This window comes from Anolis sagrei, chromosome 8 (genome assembly GCF_037176765.1).
Source record: "Anolis sagrei isolate rAnoSag1 chromosome 8, rAnoSag1.mat, whole genome shotgun sequence".
In the NCBI taxonomy this organism is placed as follows: domain Eukaryota; kingdom Metazoa; phylum Chordata; class Lepidosauria; order Squamata; family Dactyloidae; genus Anolis; species Anolis sagrei.
In genome coordinates, this window is record NC_090028.1 from 20,717,294 (window position 1) to 20,736,878 (window position 19,585).

Here is a 19,585-nt window from a genome sequence, read left to right on the forward strand (position 1 = left end):
GTTTTATATTTTCATATTCTCGTAATTGTTTTTGAGTTACTTTCCTTAATCTTGTTACATTTGCCTCTTCCATTTCATATAATTCCTTTGTTATAATTTTGCAGCATTATTCCAGGTGTCCTCGAGTCTGCCCTCAGGAAGGTCTGAGTTCTGAGAAGGAGCCTCGAGGGCAGAGAGAGAACTACAGCTTTGGTGCCTTCCCTAAGAATTACAGGAAAATATTTCACTCGAAAGCTGGGGGTGCTATGGTCTTCTTCCCCTCCCTGTTTGATTGTGAAATGCATAACCCCACAGGATGGTGATCTTGCTGTCTTTGGAGGTCTTTAAACTGATTGGATGGCCATCTGCTGGGAGTGCTCTATTGTACAAACCATTGAGTTGGACTGGATGCCACCTGTCATCTCTGTCATTTCATTTCTTGTGAGCCTTGCAAGCTATAGTGTAAATAAATAAATAAATTCCTACTGCTGGCAAAAAATACTGGAAAGTTTTAGTGCGTCGGCATATTTGGTTGGTTGAATTGGTGTATTCTGAATTCAGAATGTTGTTCGCTTCTGACCACAGATCTAGACCCGTACTGCAGTAAAGACACGACACTAGTGAGCAGTCTTGGTTGGTGTTTATTGAAGCCATTAATGAAAAGACATGTCCTCCTTTTTTGCCAGCACTAAAAAGCAAGGTTCAACATAGCTGCTCCTGGTTAAAGCTGTACAACTGGACTAAGGGTTGTGTTGGATATATCTGCAGTCCTCAATGGAAGTTAAAAACATCAATAAACTTAGTAATACAAGAGAGTGAACTTTCATTTACAGCATGGATATGGTTAAGTTCAGTCACTTTCAATGCAGTTAAATTAAATAAAATACAACAAGTTCTGTTCAGTTTAAACATGTCTTAAAATGCCAATAAAAAGTGCAAACTTAAAAAAAAAAACAAGCAGCATAACCATTGCATTTTGATGGAGGGCCAATCCTGTATATTTACCTTCTCTTCAAGTTCAATAGATTATTACTTTAGTTTAAACATGAACAGTAGATGCAATCACTGTACTGTATATAAATATAGCTGTGTAGTAATTTTAACAGTCTACCATAAAAGTGTATCCTGAAAATAAAAATTAATTATATTTCAAAAGGTACTGTTTGCAGTTTGGCCTTTGGTTCCAATGCTTAAGAACATAAAAAAAGACAACTGTGCATCTTTCCAAAGTTACTAGTCCTCAGCAAACACTGCATCGTCTTTCTTCGAGAAACGAGGAGCATTCACTTGTAAAAAGGGGAAGAAGGGGAAATTCCAACTTTGTTTGAATCGAAGCACTCTGTTTTACACAGTGGGAAAGCAATATATATTTTTTGCTTTTGTTCATCTGTAGTGGAGCAAACATTCATTTCATATGGCATTAAAAAAAACAGCAGATACACAATATTGATACTCAAAGTAAACTGTCTGTATGAATGACAACAATATTAATAAGAGGCAGTTAGGTACCAAGGCTCACACTGGAACCACATACATCATGAGATGAAGGACTTTATCACACTTGAACAGTGGTTCTCAACCTATGGGTCCCCAGGTGTTTTGGCCTACAACTCCCAGAAATCCCAGCCAGTTTTCCAGCTGTTAGGATTTCTGGGAGTTGAAGGCCAAAACATCTGGGAAGCCACAGGTTGAGAACCACTGTTCTAGATGGTCGTTGAGGTCCTCCTAAGGTCACTATATAGATCTAGACCAGTGGTTCTCAACCTGTGGGTCCCTCCCCAGGTGTTTTGGCCTACAACTCCCAGAAATCCCAGCCAGTTTTCCAGCTGTTAGGATTTCTGGGAGGTGAAGGCCAAAACATCTGGGGACCCACAGGTTGAGAACCACTGTTCTAGATGGTCGTTGAGGGCCTCCTAAGGTCACTATATAGATCTAGACCAGTGGTTCTCAACCTGTAGGCCCTCCCCAGGTGTTTTGGCCTACAACTCCCAGAAATCCCAGCCAGTTTTCCAGCTGTTAGGATTTCTGGGAGTTGAAGGCCAAAACATCTGGGGACCCACAGGTTGAGAACCACTGGCTTAAAGAGTAAGTAAGGAGTGAAATATCAGAAACTGAAACTGCCCAAATAAGGGACAGTCAAAATGAAATGGAATGAAAGGTTGACAGTCAGGGAACAACTATGGACAGATCTGTGTTCTGCCTAAATAGCAAATGAAAAAAATGATTTTAGTTCACTTAATTATATGTTTCGCAATTAAACAAACACAGTTTGTATTCATAAATTAAAATGTAAAATAAAACACACAATTTCCCAAACAAATTCACTAATGGACAATATGGCCACCAATCTCATGGACCTTCTTGACTCCGCACTAACGGATCAACATGACAATAAGGCTGTCCTTTTCCAAAATTCCAATACTGTTTTAGGATCTTTTTGTTCTGTTCCTTTTCTGACCACCACTGACTTTTGCATCAAAACAAACAAACAAAAACTGGGCAGTTCCAGTTTCTGATATTTTGCACCTACTCAAAGTGCCTCCCACTTAAAATCCTGTTGTTGCCTCCTGTAGAATTCTGGGCTTTGTAGTTAGGGAGGGACATTTAAAATGCTCTGCCAGAGAGGTCCTGGGTCTCCCTAAACTACAAAACCCAGTATTTTGCAGGAGGCCGCCACAGGATTTCAAATGGGATGCAAACTCTTTGCCTAATCTTTAAACTCTAGTGTAAGGTCCTTGGACTTGCTCGTTTTGCTTCCAAAGTGTCATTCTTTGCAATTGAACACGATTTCCACGTAGCCCAGTGGTTTTCAACCTGTGGGTCCCCAGATGTTTTGGCCTTCAACTCCCAGACATCATAGCTGGTAAACTGGGATTTCTGGGAGTTGTAGCTCAAAACACCTGGGGACCCACAGGTTGAGGACCATGGACGTAAACAAATCAACTCTGGATTGCCTAGCCCATCAGAAGGCTGGTTGTATGTTATTGACATTCAGCAAGCATGGAAGGTGGGGAAGCACCTTCTGTTAGAACCCAAGGTGAATTCAAATCAGCCATCCCAGCATGCCAACGCATCTATACATGGCACAACAGCTGCAGCTGCCTAAGAGTATAAGTAAAGCTGCAAACTGCAAGGGCAAGATGCAATAGCATCTGCTGGGGTGGCCCAAGGCTAAAGGTTTTGCTCACAGATTTCTGACAAATCATATGCCAGATGGTCATAGGCAGCAAAACCACACACCAGATCCCTCGGCCACTTTGAATATCTCGTCACTTTAATATCTAGGCAACTGTGGATATCAATGAGGTGTTAAAAGTAAATTTAAAAAAACGAAGGAGACATAACTGGCACAAGTGAACATGCTTTCATGTTAACACAAATAAATACTCTTAGTCTTCTAGTTAGTGTTAAACGGACTTACAAAACAAAGAGAGGGCCTCTTTATGTAACACAGGTTTTACAATTACATCCAGGACTGTATTAGTGGTCAATTTGTTCTGTGTGTTCATTCGTATGTTCTGTATGTCTGTGTGCATGCAAACACACACACATATATGAGCATGTTCTATTCAGAAACAAGATAGCCAAACACACAAATCTCTTATCAATAAAGTAAACTCTGCATAATTCATATGATGTTTTCTTTTTCCCTTCTGCAAGTTGATTATAAACATGTTTGGTACTATGATGCAAGGTAGTGTTTCAGTACAGAAACTCAAAAAGTGCCATTTCAGTAACTTTGAAAGTTTATCTCAGGGGCTAAAAAGTACTAATCTGATTACCAACAACAGACAACATTCGGGTTTCTTTCCACATTGAAAAGCTACACTGAAAGAGATAAAACATGAAAATAACAAAGCCGTGAAGGTCTATGTTTATCTGTGTAAACCTACAAATACGAGTTTACTGCAATTTGGGACGAGATCCTTGGAAGAAAGTCTATCAGAAAAATCATAACACGTTTTTTAAAACCTTAAGGCAGGATTCAGTTTTTCTCTTGGAGTGAACTTTAAAAAACAATGTTTTCTGTCACATGTCTCATTATGGGAAAATGATATGTCCTTGTATTGTCAAAGGCTTTTTCATGGCCGGAATCACGGGGTTGCTGTGAGTTTTTCAGGCTGTATGGCTATATTCCAGAAGCATTCTTTCCTGACGTTTCACCCACATCTATGCCAGGCATCCTCAGAGGTTGTGAGACCTCACAACCTCTAAGGATGCTTGCCGTAGATGCAAGCGAAGCGTCAGGAGAGAATGCTTCTGGAACATGGCCATACAGCTCAAAAAACTCACAACGACCCAGTGATATGTCCTTGTTCTTCCCAGGCCAGGCAGTTTTGAGTATTTGGGAGTGGAGGAACAACCCTAACTAAGCAACGGCTTTCAGGGAAAGAAAGAATTAAAAAATTAAACATGACTATCAAAAGTTAACACATTTCAAAATAAAGTTAAACAAACAGAGACTGTTTGTACTATAGTGCACAAGAGGTTCAAGCACCTTCTAAAAGACACATCTCTCACTGTGCCAGGCACTTGGTCTAAGCAAGTTTCTCCCTGTGTCAGTTATGACAAAAAGGGCACCCATCATACTTTTCCTTACTTCTGTTAGAACAAAAACAAAATGCAGTTGAGAGTAAGAATAATTCCCATGATGTTCAGTGTTGTAAGTTTTGAGCACGCCTCAATTAGAAAGGCATTTTTTAAAAACGTGATTATCTGACCTACAATACTGCTTCACTCCAGTCTCTCCAATACGCTTTTTTGCTCTGCTAAGCAGATCTTGCATTTCATCTTTTTAAAAAAATGCAATCTATACATTCTTCATCTAACCAACAATCGGCTACACCAGATTCGCTCCAAGTACGACTTGAACGGCCCATGCCTGTAAACTTGGGGGAAAGGGACCTCATTCTTCCCTACTGCCAGCAGCTATTAGGGCTTTCCAAAAGGAATTTTGCATCTTGTCTCTTTGTCTCCACGACCCACATCTCCACTTCCGTTTGCCACCCCAAATAAGAGAATTGCCCTGTTTATTCTAAAATGGTTATTTCAAAACAAAGGAATTTCATATGCAAAACTTCCCAAATGTGCACTTGATACTGGGACAAGCCAATGAAGGTTAAGTTTTGTTTCCCCCCTGCCCCATGAAAAACTTATAGCATCTGCCATAGCAGAGAGCCCCTGGTATTATCAGATCAATGTACAGAGTTATTTGGTCATTTACATATGCAGCTCTCAAGCATAATCAAGCTTCATTTTCTGTTGGAGAGGAGTTGGCCGTTACCATAGAGTCTGGCTTGCGCGTCATTCTGTCCAGTTCTTCTTGAACATTTGTCAAAACAGTTTTTTGCCCTAAAAAGCACCAAGTTGTTAGTTTATGTATGGGAACATCAATAGATTTCATTATGTTTGCAGAGCCCACAATTCTACTGTGGCAAAGAAAAAGCAAAATACAGTAGAGTCTCGCTAATAATAATAATAATAATAATAATAATAATACTTTATTTGTATCCCGCTACCATCTTCCCAAGGGACTCGGTGCGGCTTACATGAGGCCAAGCCCACAGCACATCAATAAACAAAGACAATAACAATAGTCAATACAAAACAGTTAAAATAAACTCAAAAATAAAAATACACAATAAACAATAAACAATAACAATAACATACAGCATTTAAAACCTATGGCCAGGCCAAATGTAATAATTAAAATTTAAAATGCTGGGCATGAACAAGGTAGGGTAAACTAGGATAGGGTTTTCAGAGAAAGATGAGGCCGCACAGACAATCCTAAATCAATATTAAAGTGCATTTGAGGACATATTGCTAAGTGTTTTCCTTATTCTGGGAAGGCACACTGGAACAACCACGTTTTCAGGCTCCTCCTAAAGACTGCCAACGTTGGGGCATGTCTGATGTCCTTAGGGAGTGAATTTCAGAGTCGAGGGGCCACCACTGAGAAGGCCCTCTCCCTCGTCTCCACCAATCGCGCCTGCGAAGGAGGTGGGAGCGCGAGCAGGGCCTCTCCAGATGATTGAAGAGATCATGTGGGTTTGTACACAGAAATGCGGTCATGCAGGGTCACTTATCTAACATAAACGGGCCGGCGGAATGTTGGATAAGTGAAAATGTTGGATAATAAGGAGGGATTAAGGAAAAGCCTATTAAATATCAAATTACATTATGATTTGACAAATTAAGCACCAAAACATCCGATTTTACAACAAATCGACAGAAAAAACAGTTCAATACATGGTAACGTTATGTAGTAATAACTGTATTTATGAATTTAGCACTAAAACATTGCAATGTATTGAAATAGCTGTGGAACTGGGCAGGAGGCAGACTGCATTGGATAATACAGAACGTTGGATGACTGAAGGTTGGATAAGCGAGATTCTATTGTATCGAGGTGGAGTTACACATAGTGGGGCTACACATTTGTGTGCTAAAAACATTTCACTCTTCCATTAGCCAAACTGAACCTTTATAGCAGGGGTCCTCAAACTTTTTAAACAGAGGGCCAGGTCGCAGTCCCTCAAACTGTTGGAGGCCCGGATGATAATTTGAAAAAAAAAGAATGAATTCCTATGCACACTGCACATATCTTATTTGTAGTGCAAAAAACACTTTAAAACAATATAATAATTAAAATGAAGAACAATTATAACCAATATAAATTTATTTGTATTTCAGTGGGAAGTGTGGGGCTGCTTTTGGCTAATGAGATCGAATTATTGTTGTTGTGTGCTTTCAAGTCGTTTCAGACTTAGGTTGACCCTGAGTGAAGGCCGGGTAAATGACCTTAGAGGGCCGTATTCGGCCCCCAGGACTTAGTTTGAGGACCCCTGCTTTATAGTCTTAGTCAGGCAGAGGGGGGAAATGGTGACATCCAGAAGTTGCAGAACTGTAACTATGGACATCACTGGTTATGCTGATTAAGACGAACCAAATGAACTAAATTAATTTACATAATTACTGTATATACTTGAGTATAAGCCGGCTCGAATGTAAGCCGAGGAACCTGATTTTACCACAAAAAACTGGGAAAATGTATTGACTCAAGAATAAACCAAGGGTGAGAAATGAAGCAGCTACTGGTAAATTTCAAAATAAAAATAGATACCAATAAAATTACATTAATTGAGGCATCAGTAGGTTAATGTGTTTTAATATTTACTGTATTTCAAAGAAACATAGTAAACTAGCTCTGTAAGTAGAAAAGGAGGATCAAGAAAAACAATATGGTATCAACAATAACATAATAATAATAATAATAATAATAATAATAATAATAATACTTCTTTTGTATCCTGCCCTATCTCTGCATGGGGACTCAGGATGGCTTCCAATATAGTAACAGGCAAACATTCAATGCCTATATAAACAATGTAGAGCTAAGCTCTATCACTATATATACTAATTTCACATATGCATTTCCCCCTGAAACATTTAAAAATCCTCTCTCTATATATGTGCATTTCCCTCCTGCAATATTTGCAAGCCCGATATATCTTTATTTATATCTATCTAGACATCTCTCTATTTATGTGTGTGTGTGTGTGCATTTCCCCTGCAATATTTATAAGCCATATATATCTATATTCATATATATCTTTCTAGACATCTCTCTCTATATAAATAATTATAGTTATATAGGATTTGCAAAGACCTGAGGGGAAAATTTTTATATAAAATTAATGTACCGTATATACTCGAGTATAAGCCAACCCGAATATAAGCCGAGGGACCTAATTTTACCACCAAAAACTGGAAAAACGTATTGACTTGAGTATAAGCTGAGGGTGAGAAATGTAGCTGCTACTGGTGATCGTCAATAGGTTAAATGTTTTTGAGTATTTACACAAAACTGTAAGACTGCCCAACTCTGGTTCAACCATTATTCTAACCTCCTTCAATGTAAATGTGCTTACCTATTACCTATAATGATAGAATAAAATAATAAATGTAATAACATGTAATAAAATAATAATAGAGTAAATAATGGAAATTGAATAATAATAGTCATAATAATAAAGTAATAAATGTAATAATAACAATAATAGAGTAAAATAATAAATGCAATAAATATAATGATACAATAAAATAATAAATGTAATAAAAGTAATAATAGAGTAAAATAATGTAAATGTAATAATAATAATAATAAAGTAAAATAATAAATGTAATAAAAATAATACTAATAACAGAGTAAAATAATAAATAACTGACTCGAGTATAAGCTGAGGGGATTTTTTTCAGCCTAAAAAAAGGGCTGAAAAACTAGGCTTATACTTGAGTATATACAGTATATAAGATAGATAGATAGATAGATAGATAGATAGAAATATATAGGTACATAGGGATTGCAAAGGCTTGCAGGGGGAAAGGCCTATATATCTGGAGGTGAGATTAACAAATATTTCATAGGGAAATGCTTTTATAAGATTAATGGCTATTCCTGACTTGCAAGGGCTTCTCCCCCTCTTGAGCAAGAGAGGGAGGATTTGGAAAAGAAAACACACTGTTAAGAGAGAAAATGAGAGAGAAATAAATCATACATTGCAGGCAATGGCATCCAGGCTCCGCTGCCCAGCTTGACCCCATTATAAGCTGAAGGAGGCTTTTTCAGCCCCAAAAAGGGCTGGAAAACTCAGCTAATCTTCGAGTATATACGATAATTAACTTTCAACCCAACAAGGGCAAAACATCACTCCCTTTGGCATCTAGCTTCCTGCAAAGCCCAAAAGTTACATCATCTAATGATTTGAAATACATTTTAAGTTGCTTTGGGCTTCCTCACTCTGGGTTGCTGGAAGAAAAAAGGAAAGGCTCAACTGGTCATATGATTCTCTGCTCTAAGCTACTCTTTGTAGTTTCAAAACAGGCTCAAAACGCCTGCGAAAAGACTAGTATTTATTGAAAGAATAGAAAAAGGGTGCATCAGCCTGGAGAAAGTATATTAGCTTTCCAGCTCCCACCCGCCCCATTCACTAGATCTGCATCTTCTAAACACACACTGGGGTCACTTAAGAAAGATGTCCTGGTGGATCGGTGTAATTTTCAGTTTAGTTTCTGTCCTTTGTTCCCTTATAACAAATCAATACCTGATTTTTTAGTGACATTCTGTACTCCTCCAGCACCAGGGCTCCCAGGAGAGCCAGTCTTTTTACTCAAAAGACTGTTGAAGAAGCTGGCCAGGACGCCTTCACTTGCTGCATTATCTAAATAAAAGAGTTCAAGACATGTCAAGTTTAAATGGATTACAAACCTTTTGACACTTTAATTGTTTTCAAAACAACAAAGTAAGGAGGAAAAGTTATATACAAATCCCCTAACCATAACTCACCCATCAGAGCTGTTTACTCATACACAATTTTCTGGCTTTATCGTTCTCCTTTCTCCCCAATTTAATGGCTCTTATGCCAACTTCTTACCTAGCCATCACTCCTATGTCTTTGGATATGTTTCCTTTCAATACAAGTGCATTGATCACAAGTAACTTATTCACAGTGGTTATAATTATCACCTCTGCTGCCTTGGAGACAAGGACATGGAACAATGGCTTCAAACTTCAGGGAAGGAGAATCCACCTGAACATTAGGAAGAACTTCCTGACTGTGAGAGCTGTTCAGCAGTGGAACTCTCTGCCCTGGAATGTGGTGGAGGCTCCTTCTTTGGGGGCTTTTAAACAGAGGCTGGGTGGCCATCTGTCAGGGGTGGTTTGAATGTGATTTTCCTGCTTCTTGGCAGGGAATTGGACTAGATGGTCCATGAGGTCTCTTCCAACTGTTATGATTCTATGATTCTATTCTATTTATTTATTTATGTTGTTGTATCAGGAGCGACCTGAGAAACTGCAAGTCGCTTCTGGTGTGAGAAAATTGGCCATCTGCAAGGACGTTGCCCAGGGGACGCCTGGATGATTTGATGTTTTTATCATCCTTCTATTCTATGATTTGTGTGAAATAACAGTTGGATCTACACAGTCATATAATCCAGTTTCAGAATGCAGAGTAACTGAATTGAGCACAACCTACGTGTTGACATAAAATTATGCCAATGTTTATTTATTTTATTTATTTACAGTATTTCTATACCGCTTTTCTCACCCCGAGGGGGACTCAAAGCGGTTTACACATAAGTAATGGCAAAATTCAATGCCAGTACAAATAGTTACAATTATACACTACAATTAAACATAAATCAAATTAAAACCATACATCCATAAGCAATAAAACAATAATTAAAACAATAAAACAGTCTCATTAGTCAAATCGCCGTTCCAGTCATTGTCTTTCTGAAATGCTGCATACATTTACTTCTACTGCCCGAAGACCTGGTCCCAAAATCATAATTTTAATTTTTTTGTAAAAGCCAGGAGGGAGGGAGCGGATCTTACCTCATTTGGGAATGTGTTCCATAGGCGGGGGGTCACAACCGAGAAGGCCCTGTCTCTCGTCCCTGCCAGGCGCATCTGTGCTGTTGATAGGAGCGAGAGCAGGGCCTCCCTGGATGATCTTAGATTACGAGGTGGGATGTAGGGGCGGATGTGTTCGGACAAGTAAGCTGGGCCAGAACCGTATAGAGCTTTATAGGTCAAGACCAGCACTTTGAATTGGGCTCGGAGATGGACCAGCAGCCAGTGGAGCTGGCACAACAGGGGGGTGGTATGCTCCCTGTATGCCGCCCCAGTTAGTAGTCTGGCTGCTGACTATTGAACTAGCGGAAGTTTCCAAACCGTCTTCAAAGGCAGCCCCACGTAGAGCGCGTTGCAGTAATCTATTCGGGATGTAACCATCGTGGTCAGATCAGACTTCCCAAGGTACGGGCGCAGCTGGTGCACAAGCTTTAACTGTGCAAAAGCTCCCCTGGCCAACGCCAAAACCTGGGATTCCAGGCTCAGCGATGAATCCAGGATCACTTCCAAGCTGTGAACCTGCGTCTTCAGGGGGAATGTAACCCCATTCAACACAGGCTGTAACCCTATGCCCTGTTTGGCCTTGCGACTGACCAGGAGGACCTCTATCTTGTCTGGATCCAATTTCAATTTGTTAGCCCTCATCCAGTCCGACACAGCGGCCAAGCACCGGTTCAAGGTCTGGACAGCCTCCTTAGTAACGGGTGGGAAGGAGTAACAGATTTGGACGTCATCTGCGTACAGATAACACATTACTCTGAAACTCTGGATGATCTCCCCCAGCGGCTTTATGTAGATGTTAAATAACATTGGGGACAGCACTGAACCCTGAGGGACTCCATAAGACAATGGTTGTGGAGCCGAACAGGTGTCATCAAGTAACACCTTCTGAGACCGACCCTCCAGGAAGGACCGAAGCCACTCCAAGTCCCATTTCTGTGAGGCGTTCCAGAAGGATACCGTGGTCAACGGTATCGAAGGCCGCTGAGAGGTCCAGCAGAACCAACAGGGACACACTCCCCCTGTCGGGCTCCCGGCAAAGGAACACATGGAAACTAAGGGAACTTCCTCCAAAATAAAATCCCCGAATCTCTATCCATCAACCAGAACCACATCTGCTCTGCCCAGATCAAGGTTTGGATACAGCACAACTTCAGCAGCCTAATTTCAGATCAAATGGATGTTGACCCACTTGTCAACTTGGGGTTGCACAATTAGTTTATAAAGCAGAGAGACTATATATATATATACACACACACACACATTAAATTGAATTGCATACTTTTAATAGTTGGATCTGGCTTCTTAACCGATGCTATTGGTGAGGCACTGGGGACAGTAGTAGGGCCTGGTCGGCCTTGGGGTCTCGGTGATCCAGAAGGCCCTCGTGCAGGAGATTCCTGAACAACAAGACAATGTACACCCAACATGAAAAGTAAGTTTAAGTCTACTGAGCATTAATTTATTTATTTACAGTATTTATATTCCGCCCTTCTCACCCCGCATGGGACTCAGGGCGGATTACAATGTACACATATATGGCAAACATTCAATGCCAAAGACACACAAAGACAGACAGTCAGAGGCTATTTAACTTTTCTGGCCACCAGGGAAGCTGTCGCTTTCATTGTCCATCTGCAACACTGATGAAGCACTTTCCACATTCCCTGCATGATTTTTGCTGGAATGCTTTGGAGTATTTTTTATGGCCTCGAAAATTAGTTAAATTAGCCTCCCCATACATAGGTGGTACCTAATTTTCCTACTTGACAGATGCAACTGTCTTTCGGGCTGCAAAGGTCAACAACAAGCTACACAATTGGGCGGAAGCTCACTCCGACCTGGGCTGGCTTCGAACTCATGACCATTTCGTCAGAAGTGATCTTAATGCAGCTGACACTCAGCCAGCTGCACCATAGGCACGGTGCAATTATCTGATCTCCCACATAGCTCCAAATTAAATCACGCTTTAGATCAGTGATTTTCAATCTGTGGGTCCCCAGATGTTTTGGGCTTCAACTCCCAGAAATCCTAACAGCTAGTCAACAGGCTGGGATTTCTGGGAGTTGTAGGCCAAAATAAATGGAGATCCACAGGCTGAGAACCACTGCTTTAGACTGAAGAGGAGTGAAACTGGATTGTTGTAGGTTTTTTCGGGCTATATGGCCATATTCTAGAGGCATTTTCTCCTGACGTTTCGCCTACATCTGTGGCAAGCATCCTCAGAGGTAGTGAGGTCTACTGGAACTAGCAAAAGGGGTTTATATATCTGTGGAATGACCAGGGTGGGACAACGAACTCTTGTCTGTTGGAGGTAGGTGTGAATGTTTCAACTGACCACCTTGATTAGCATTTGATGGCTTGGCAGTGCCTGGAGCAATCTTTTGTTGAGAGGTGATTAGATGTCCCAAATTGTTTTCTCTCTGTTGTTTTGCTGTTGTAATTTTAGAGTTTTTGGTAGCCAGATTTTGTCCATTTTCATGGTTTCCTCCTTTCTGTTGAAATTGTCCACATGCTTGTGGATTTCAATGGCTTCTCTGTGTAGTCTGACATGGTGGTTGTTAGAGTGGTCCAGCATTTCTGTGTTCTGAAATAATATGCTGTGTCCAGGTTGGTTCATCAGGTGCTCTGCTATGGCTGACTTCTCTGGTTGAAGTAGTCTGCAGTGCCTTTCATGTTCCTTGATTTGTGTTTGGGCAATGCTGCGTTTGGTGGTCCCTATGTAGACTTGTCCACAGCTGCATGGTATACGGTAGACTCCTGCAGAAGTGAGAGGATCCCCCTTGTCCTTTGCTGAACGTAGCATTTGTTGGATTTTCTTGGTGGGTTTGTAGATTGTTTGAATTTTTGACTGAGAATAGACACAGCATATTATTTGAGAACACAGAAATGCTGGACCACCATTGCATTTGCAATGGTGGTGGGATCGAGAACAGGGCCTCTCCAGATGATCTTCAGTTTTGTGATGGTTCGTACCAGGAGATACGTTCGGGTAGTCTGGGCCAGAACCGTTTAATGGTGTATTTCGTATTGTATTTAATAATTTGATTTTTATGTATTTATTTGATTGTCCTATATGTGAAAGACTTATGGTCTAAGCATTGAATAAACTATCTCATTATTTTTCTTTTCTATGTAAACAAGAACAAATTACTTTAATCTCGAGGTGCTACAGGAATGACTATCTGAAATGGTGTGCTTTACTCCAAGAAGGCTGTAAACAAGTGCTGTAATAGAAGAGTTCAATAGTTTCAATTGTCTGGTATTTTGACTTCTTTTCTAGATTGAAAGCAATGTTTCTACAAATATATACTTACAGAAGCCCTTGTGGGTGTGGCTGGTTGCTTGGCAAGGTACGACTAAAAGAGAACCAAACGCTCATAAATATACTGAGATATACATTTCAAAAAGTAACTGTGTGTATAATGTTCTTTTGTAAGTTTAAGCGTCATCCTTTTTGGATCTGACATATTTTTATAAACTATCAAGAGAGGGCACCAGAGTTAAAGAGCAATGAGGATTACTTCCATATAAGTGAATTTAGAATAAGGGAAAGACAAAACCACTTACAAGTATTCCTCGCCTGAGAAAAACTTATGAAATTGATGGAATTTCCATAAGTCAACACAACTTGAAGGCACGGATACAAAAAAGTGATGTGAGACATGCTATGGATTGTATATACCCTAGAGTTGGGTCCAAATAACAGTTAACGAAAAGATTTGTCATTTTCGGATAATCATTTTCGTGTAATTTTTACAAACAGAAAGGGGAAGAGAGAGACAAAAAGACCAGTGAAATGAATTCAGAGAGACAATGTTTTCGGAAAGAGTCGAGTCCACAAAATACCTGAGGCAGGGAATCTGTGGCGTCTTTTTCTCTCCCCAGCAGAAGAAGCCTCCTCCATTTTTTCATGGAAAGTTCCCTCCTCCTCTAGAGAGGGCCCTTGGAACTCACTTTCCCAGTGGCACTAGCATAGGGTGGCCATTGAAAGTTCCTCTCAGAGCATGATGGGAGTTGAAGTCTTTCTCTCTGTGTGTCTCTCAGCCAGTAAAAAGCCTGGTGGTATCCATGCTCTGATTGACTGAGAATGGACACAATCGGCGACTACAATTTCCAGAACCCTCTCTTGCAGTTTGTCTTATTTCTTTAAATGTTATGTTTAAAACTTAAGATAATTCTAAAAAAACAGTAGGTTGGTAGATGTGCTGTCGCACGCTGGGCCTGTAATAATGTCTGTTTAAAGGACATGTCTTCTGTATGCCCAACGGGATGCCGGGGTGCCTCAGCTGAAGGGTCCCTTAGATTTCCCAACACAAAGTTCTGTTGAGGCTCAAAATAAGTTCAACAAAGTTCTTTATTTGAGCTTAAATCTTCAAACAAATGAATTAAACACTTTATAACCTTGGAAAACCGATAGCTTTCTCAATCTGCCAACAAGGGGCAGGCAACTGGTGGTAAACTGTTCCTTTCTTCCTTAGGGAAATCTTCTGACCCCTCCTTGGGCAATCTTTATTTACCTTGCTGGCGTGAGGCCCCTACTTCCGGCTCCAAGCTACTTTATGCATAGCCCGAGTGGTCCCTTACCAGACAAGATTTCTGGAGATCTGCTAAGCTGAAAGGTGTCCTTTAGATTACGCCACGAAGGCTTTAGGAACTGTCCTGTTGCCCCAGCGAAGGCTGGATGTATTCCCCCAGAAAAAGCTGTGGAACTATTCCTTTACTCCCCCAGCAGAGCTGTGAGAAGTGAAGCTTTTGTGCAGGTGGGAAAGAGAATCCCACATGTCCTGCTGTTAGGCTTCAAACAGTGAGACTGAACAAAGGTCCTCCTTTGCCTCCAAAACCCTGGGAAAAAGGGCAGGTCTAAAGACTCTAACGATTATTGCTGACCCTATGGCTGCAATCTGGGGAGGCTACCCGATTGCAAAATGCATGGCTAAATAAATTCATACAAACTAGCATTGCCAGAAAAAGAGGTTAAAATCTCCTGGCACTGCTATGCCAGCACAGTGGATTTTTTTAAAAAACTTGGCAGGCCTGCAGTTGTACATGGGGTCTACAACGGAGGCAGGTTTCATGCAGATAGGACTTAAAATGGCTGAGGATTGAGCCTTTAAAGTTTCCCATTGTACCCAATGGGCCAAATCTCTGCTGAATGAAATGGGAAACACCCCATCCCTTTTGAGTAACTTTATGGTAAACAAAATGAGGAATCAGATGGAACGGACCCGAAAACAGTATATCTTTTGGCCTGAATGCACATGACGAATATACTCATACATAAGTTGACTTCAGGTGTTAAGTCAAAGGCAGGTTTCGGTGCACAAAATATGGATGTTTATATGTCCCGCAAATAAGTCTATGGTCATTCTGCAGGCATCTGTAGGCTGCAACCAGCCCATAAGCCATATGTTGTGCAGGCCTGGTCTAAGCTCTCATCTCTCACTTCTCTATTCATTGTTGGGGAAGGTTCCCATTTTGAAAAGAGTTATGAGGTTGAATTTTTGACAAATATTTCTACATTTATTCATGAGTATATAGAGTAATCTCACAGGAAAAAGATAGGTGTATCAATTTTTTAAATCCAGAGATTTATCACTATGTGTATACTATGATTTTATGCTTGCCTAAAGCAATGGCTTACTCTTAAAGAATAGGGGAATCGCAATGCTGCAGAGCATAGAGCTCTCTCACAACATTCTCACAGAAGCGTAATTCCCAGGTTCTTTGGAAGCAAGTCCTGGCAATTAATGCAATGCAATCCCATACCCTGCCGCTATAGCCTTAACAACCAAAACTACATCTGCACCCATCCTGCACAGAGAATGGACAAACACAGGAGGGCACTGCATTCTAGTGCACTGCATTCACTTTCTGCAGCACCTCAGTCTGATCATCCACATATCAATTTTTCAATTATTTACAAGTGACATCGATTTCAGCATTCTAAACTTAAGAAAATAACTCAACAGTTTTGTTTTCCTACCTGTTGCTTCATAAGAAAGACTTGTTCATCTTCAGCAGCAAGCTCCTTATCGTGAACTAACTGATGAAAGGGGAACAAGAGAAACACAAAACTAATTATAAGGTGAGAACGGAACAGAATTACCTTAGATATCATATATTCATGAAGTCCTTTCTCCAGTCTTCAATTAATCTGAGCAAATTGCTTTTATGTCTGGCACACATTATGTAGAAGATTCATATTTAAGTCCAAACTCAAGCAGACATAATAATAATAATAATAATAATAATAATAATCCTGCAGGTGACAGCAGGCTTGCAGAGAAACAACTGGAAAAGCTGACACTATATGAGGATTTAAAAATCAAACTGCAAAGACTCTGACATAAACCAGTAAAGGTGGTCCCAGTGATGATCGGCACACTGGGTGCAGTGCCTAAAGACCTTGGCCTGCACTTAAACACAATCGGCACTGACAAAATTACCATCTGCCAACTGCAGAAGGCCACCTTACTGGGATCTGCACACAATATTCACCGATACATCACACAGTCTTAGACACTTGGGAAGTGTCCAACGTGTGATCCAATACAACAGCCAGCAGAGTGTCTGCTGTGAACTCATCTTGTTGTGTTTCAAATAATAATAATAACAACAACAACAACAACTACTACTACTACTACTACTTTATTCTTATATCCCACCACCAATTCCCCGAAGGGACTCGGGGAGGCTTACAAATGGCACAAGATGCCTAAAAACATAAAAGTGAACACAATATAAAATACAATAAAATAAAACACATGCACATATAAAAACATCATGCATAAGTTCCAGGAAAGCTCCAGGAGGAAAGTTAGAGAAATCATCATCAGCATCAGAATAATAATAATAATAATAATTATTATTATTATTATTATGTTGGAGCTGCTGTAACAGGGAGGTTGTCCACTCCCTGCAGGCAGCCTGTTAGCAATCTGGCTGCAGCTCTTAGGACCAGCTAGTTTCCAAGAACTCTTCAAAGGCAACCCCACGTAGAGCACATTACAGTAACCCAGAAGGGATATAACTGAGGCATGTTCCGCTGTGGCCAGATCTGTGGCTTCTCAAGGAACGGGCACAGTTGGTGCACAAGCTTTAATTGTGCAAAGGCCCTCCTGGCCTCCGCAGATACCTGGTCCCTCCAGGTGCAGTGCTGAGTCCAAGAGGATCTCCAGACTGTGGACCTGTGTCTTCAGGGGGAGTGTAAACCCATACAGTACAGGCTGAATCCTTATTCCCCGATCTGCCTTCCGAATGACTTGCCTATCTCTGTCTTGCCTGGATCAAGTTTCAGTTTGTTTGCCTGCATCCAGACGTTTACTGATTGCAGACAATGGTTTAGGGTCAGGACAGCTTCCCTGGCTTTAGGTGGGAAGGAGTAGTAGAGTTTGGTGTCATCTGCATATAGGTGGCACTGCATGCCAAAACGCCAGATGACCTCCTCCAACAGTTTCATGCATAGCATGGGGAACAAAACAGAACCCTGAGGCACCCCACAGGACAATGGCTAGGGCAGTGGTTCTCAACCTGGGGTCCCCAGATGTTTTTGGCCTACAACTCCCAAAAGTTCCATCCAGTTTACCAGCTGTTAGGATTTCTGGGAGATGAAGACCAAAAACATCTGGGGACCCCAAGTTGAGAACCACTGGGCTAGGGGTTCAAACAGGAGTCCCGCAGCATAACCTTCTGCATACGGCTCTCCAGGAAGGCTCGGAGCCGCTGTAAGACAGTGCCTCCCAGTCATATCCCAGCAAGACAACCCTGAAGGATACCATGGTCAATGGCAGGGGTCCTCAAACTTCTTAAACAGAGGTCCAGGTCACAGACCCTCAAACTGTTGGAGGGCCGGATTATAATTTGAAAAAAATACGAATTCCTATGCACACTGCACATATCTTATTTGTAGTGCAAAAAACACTTAAAATAATACAATAATTAAAATGAAGAACAATTTTAACAAATATAAACTTATTCATATTTAAATGGGAAGTGTGGGCCTGCTTTTGGCTGATGAGATAGGATTGTTGTTATTGTTGTGTGCTTTGAAGTAATTTCAGACTTAGGTTGACCCTGAGTGAGGGCTGGGTAAATGAACTTGGAGGGCCGTATTCGGCCCCCGGGCCTTAGTTTGAGGACCCCTGGTCAATGGTATCAAAAGCCACTGAGAGATCCAGGGGAACCAATAGGGACACGCCCCACCCACCCAATCTAGTGCTTTGCAGAGGTCATCCACCAAGGCGACCAAAGCTATCAGTTCCATAGCGCGACCTGAAACTAGATTGAAATGCATCTAGAGCAGGGGTCCTCAAACTTTTTAAACAGAGGGCCGGGTCACAGTCCCTCAAACTGTTGGAGGGCCAGATTATAATTTGGGAAAAAATGAATTAATTCCTATACACACTGCACATATCTTATTTGTAGTGCAAAAAACATTTAAAACAATACAATAATTAAAATGAAGACTATTTTTAACAAATATAAACCTATTAGTATTTTAGTGGAAAGTGTGGGTCTGCTTTTGGCTGATGAAGTAGGGTTGTTGTTGTTGTTGTTGTTGTTGTGTGCTTTCGTTTCAGACATAGGTTGACCCTGAGCAAGGGCCGGGTAAATGACCTTGGAGGGCCGTATCCGGCCCCCGGGCCTTAGTTTGAGGACCCCTGATCTAGAGAATCTGATTCATCCAGAAGTCCCTGGAGTTGGGAGGCTGAGACATGCTCCAAAATCTTGCTCAAAAAGGGGACACTGAACACTGGCTGATACGTGTCCATTATGGAGGGGTTCAGGGAGAGCCTTTTTAATATAGGCTTTAATATAGGCTTTAGGCAAGTTGGAATTTTGCCTTGTTCTAAGGAGGCACTGACGATCCCCTTCACCCACTCTGCCAGTCCCCCTCTGGCCTGCTTGATTAAACAGGAATTTGCTTCCTAATGGCTGGGATTCAGCACTTCACCAGCCAAACTGCCACATGAACTGCAAAAGCTGCAAATAGACAAGGGACACATAGGAAATGCTGCCCATAGTACTTCGATCCATTCAGTCCTTCTACCCAGCGTGGAGGTTTCAAGCAGGAGCTAAGCTGCCTGCCTTCAGTGTTATTGTTGGATTAGTATATCCATATCAACAAAACTATGAGCAGATGGTCTCAGCAGCTGCTTGCTAAAGAGTTAATTTTTAAGTCGG

At 41.0% G+C, this 19,585-nt stretch overlaps 1 protein-coding gene across 1 annotated transcript in view; it reads right to left on the bottom strand.

Moving 5' to 3' along the window:
- Nucleotides 1-4,136: 4,136 nt before the first annotated feature.
- Nucleotides 4,137-19,585, bottom strand: part of DYNC1LI2 (dynein cytoplasmic 1 light intermediate chain 2) — a 38,017-nt gene continuing 22,568 nt past the window's right edge. The window contains exons 9-13 of the mRNA XM_060788478.2: nucleotides 16,386-16,445; nucleotides 13,717-13,758; nucleotides 11,682-11,799; nucleotides 9,087-9,203; nucleotides 4,137-5,331 (exon numbers count right to left, since the gene is read on the bottom strand). Of these exons, the coding sequence (XP_060644461.1) occupies nucleotides 5,225-5,331; nucleotides 9,087-9,203; nucleotides 11,682-11,799; nucleotides 13,717-13,758; nucleotides 16,386-16,445 (444 nt within the window). The 3' untranslated portion in view covers nucleotides 4,137-5,224. The remainder of the gene's footprint in view (nucleotides 5,332-9,086; nucleotides 9,204-11,681; nucleotides 11,800-13,716; nucleotides 13,759-16,385; nucleotides 16,446-19,585) is intronic.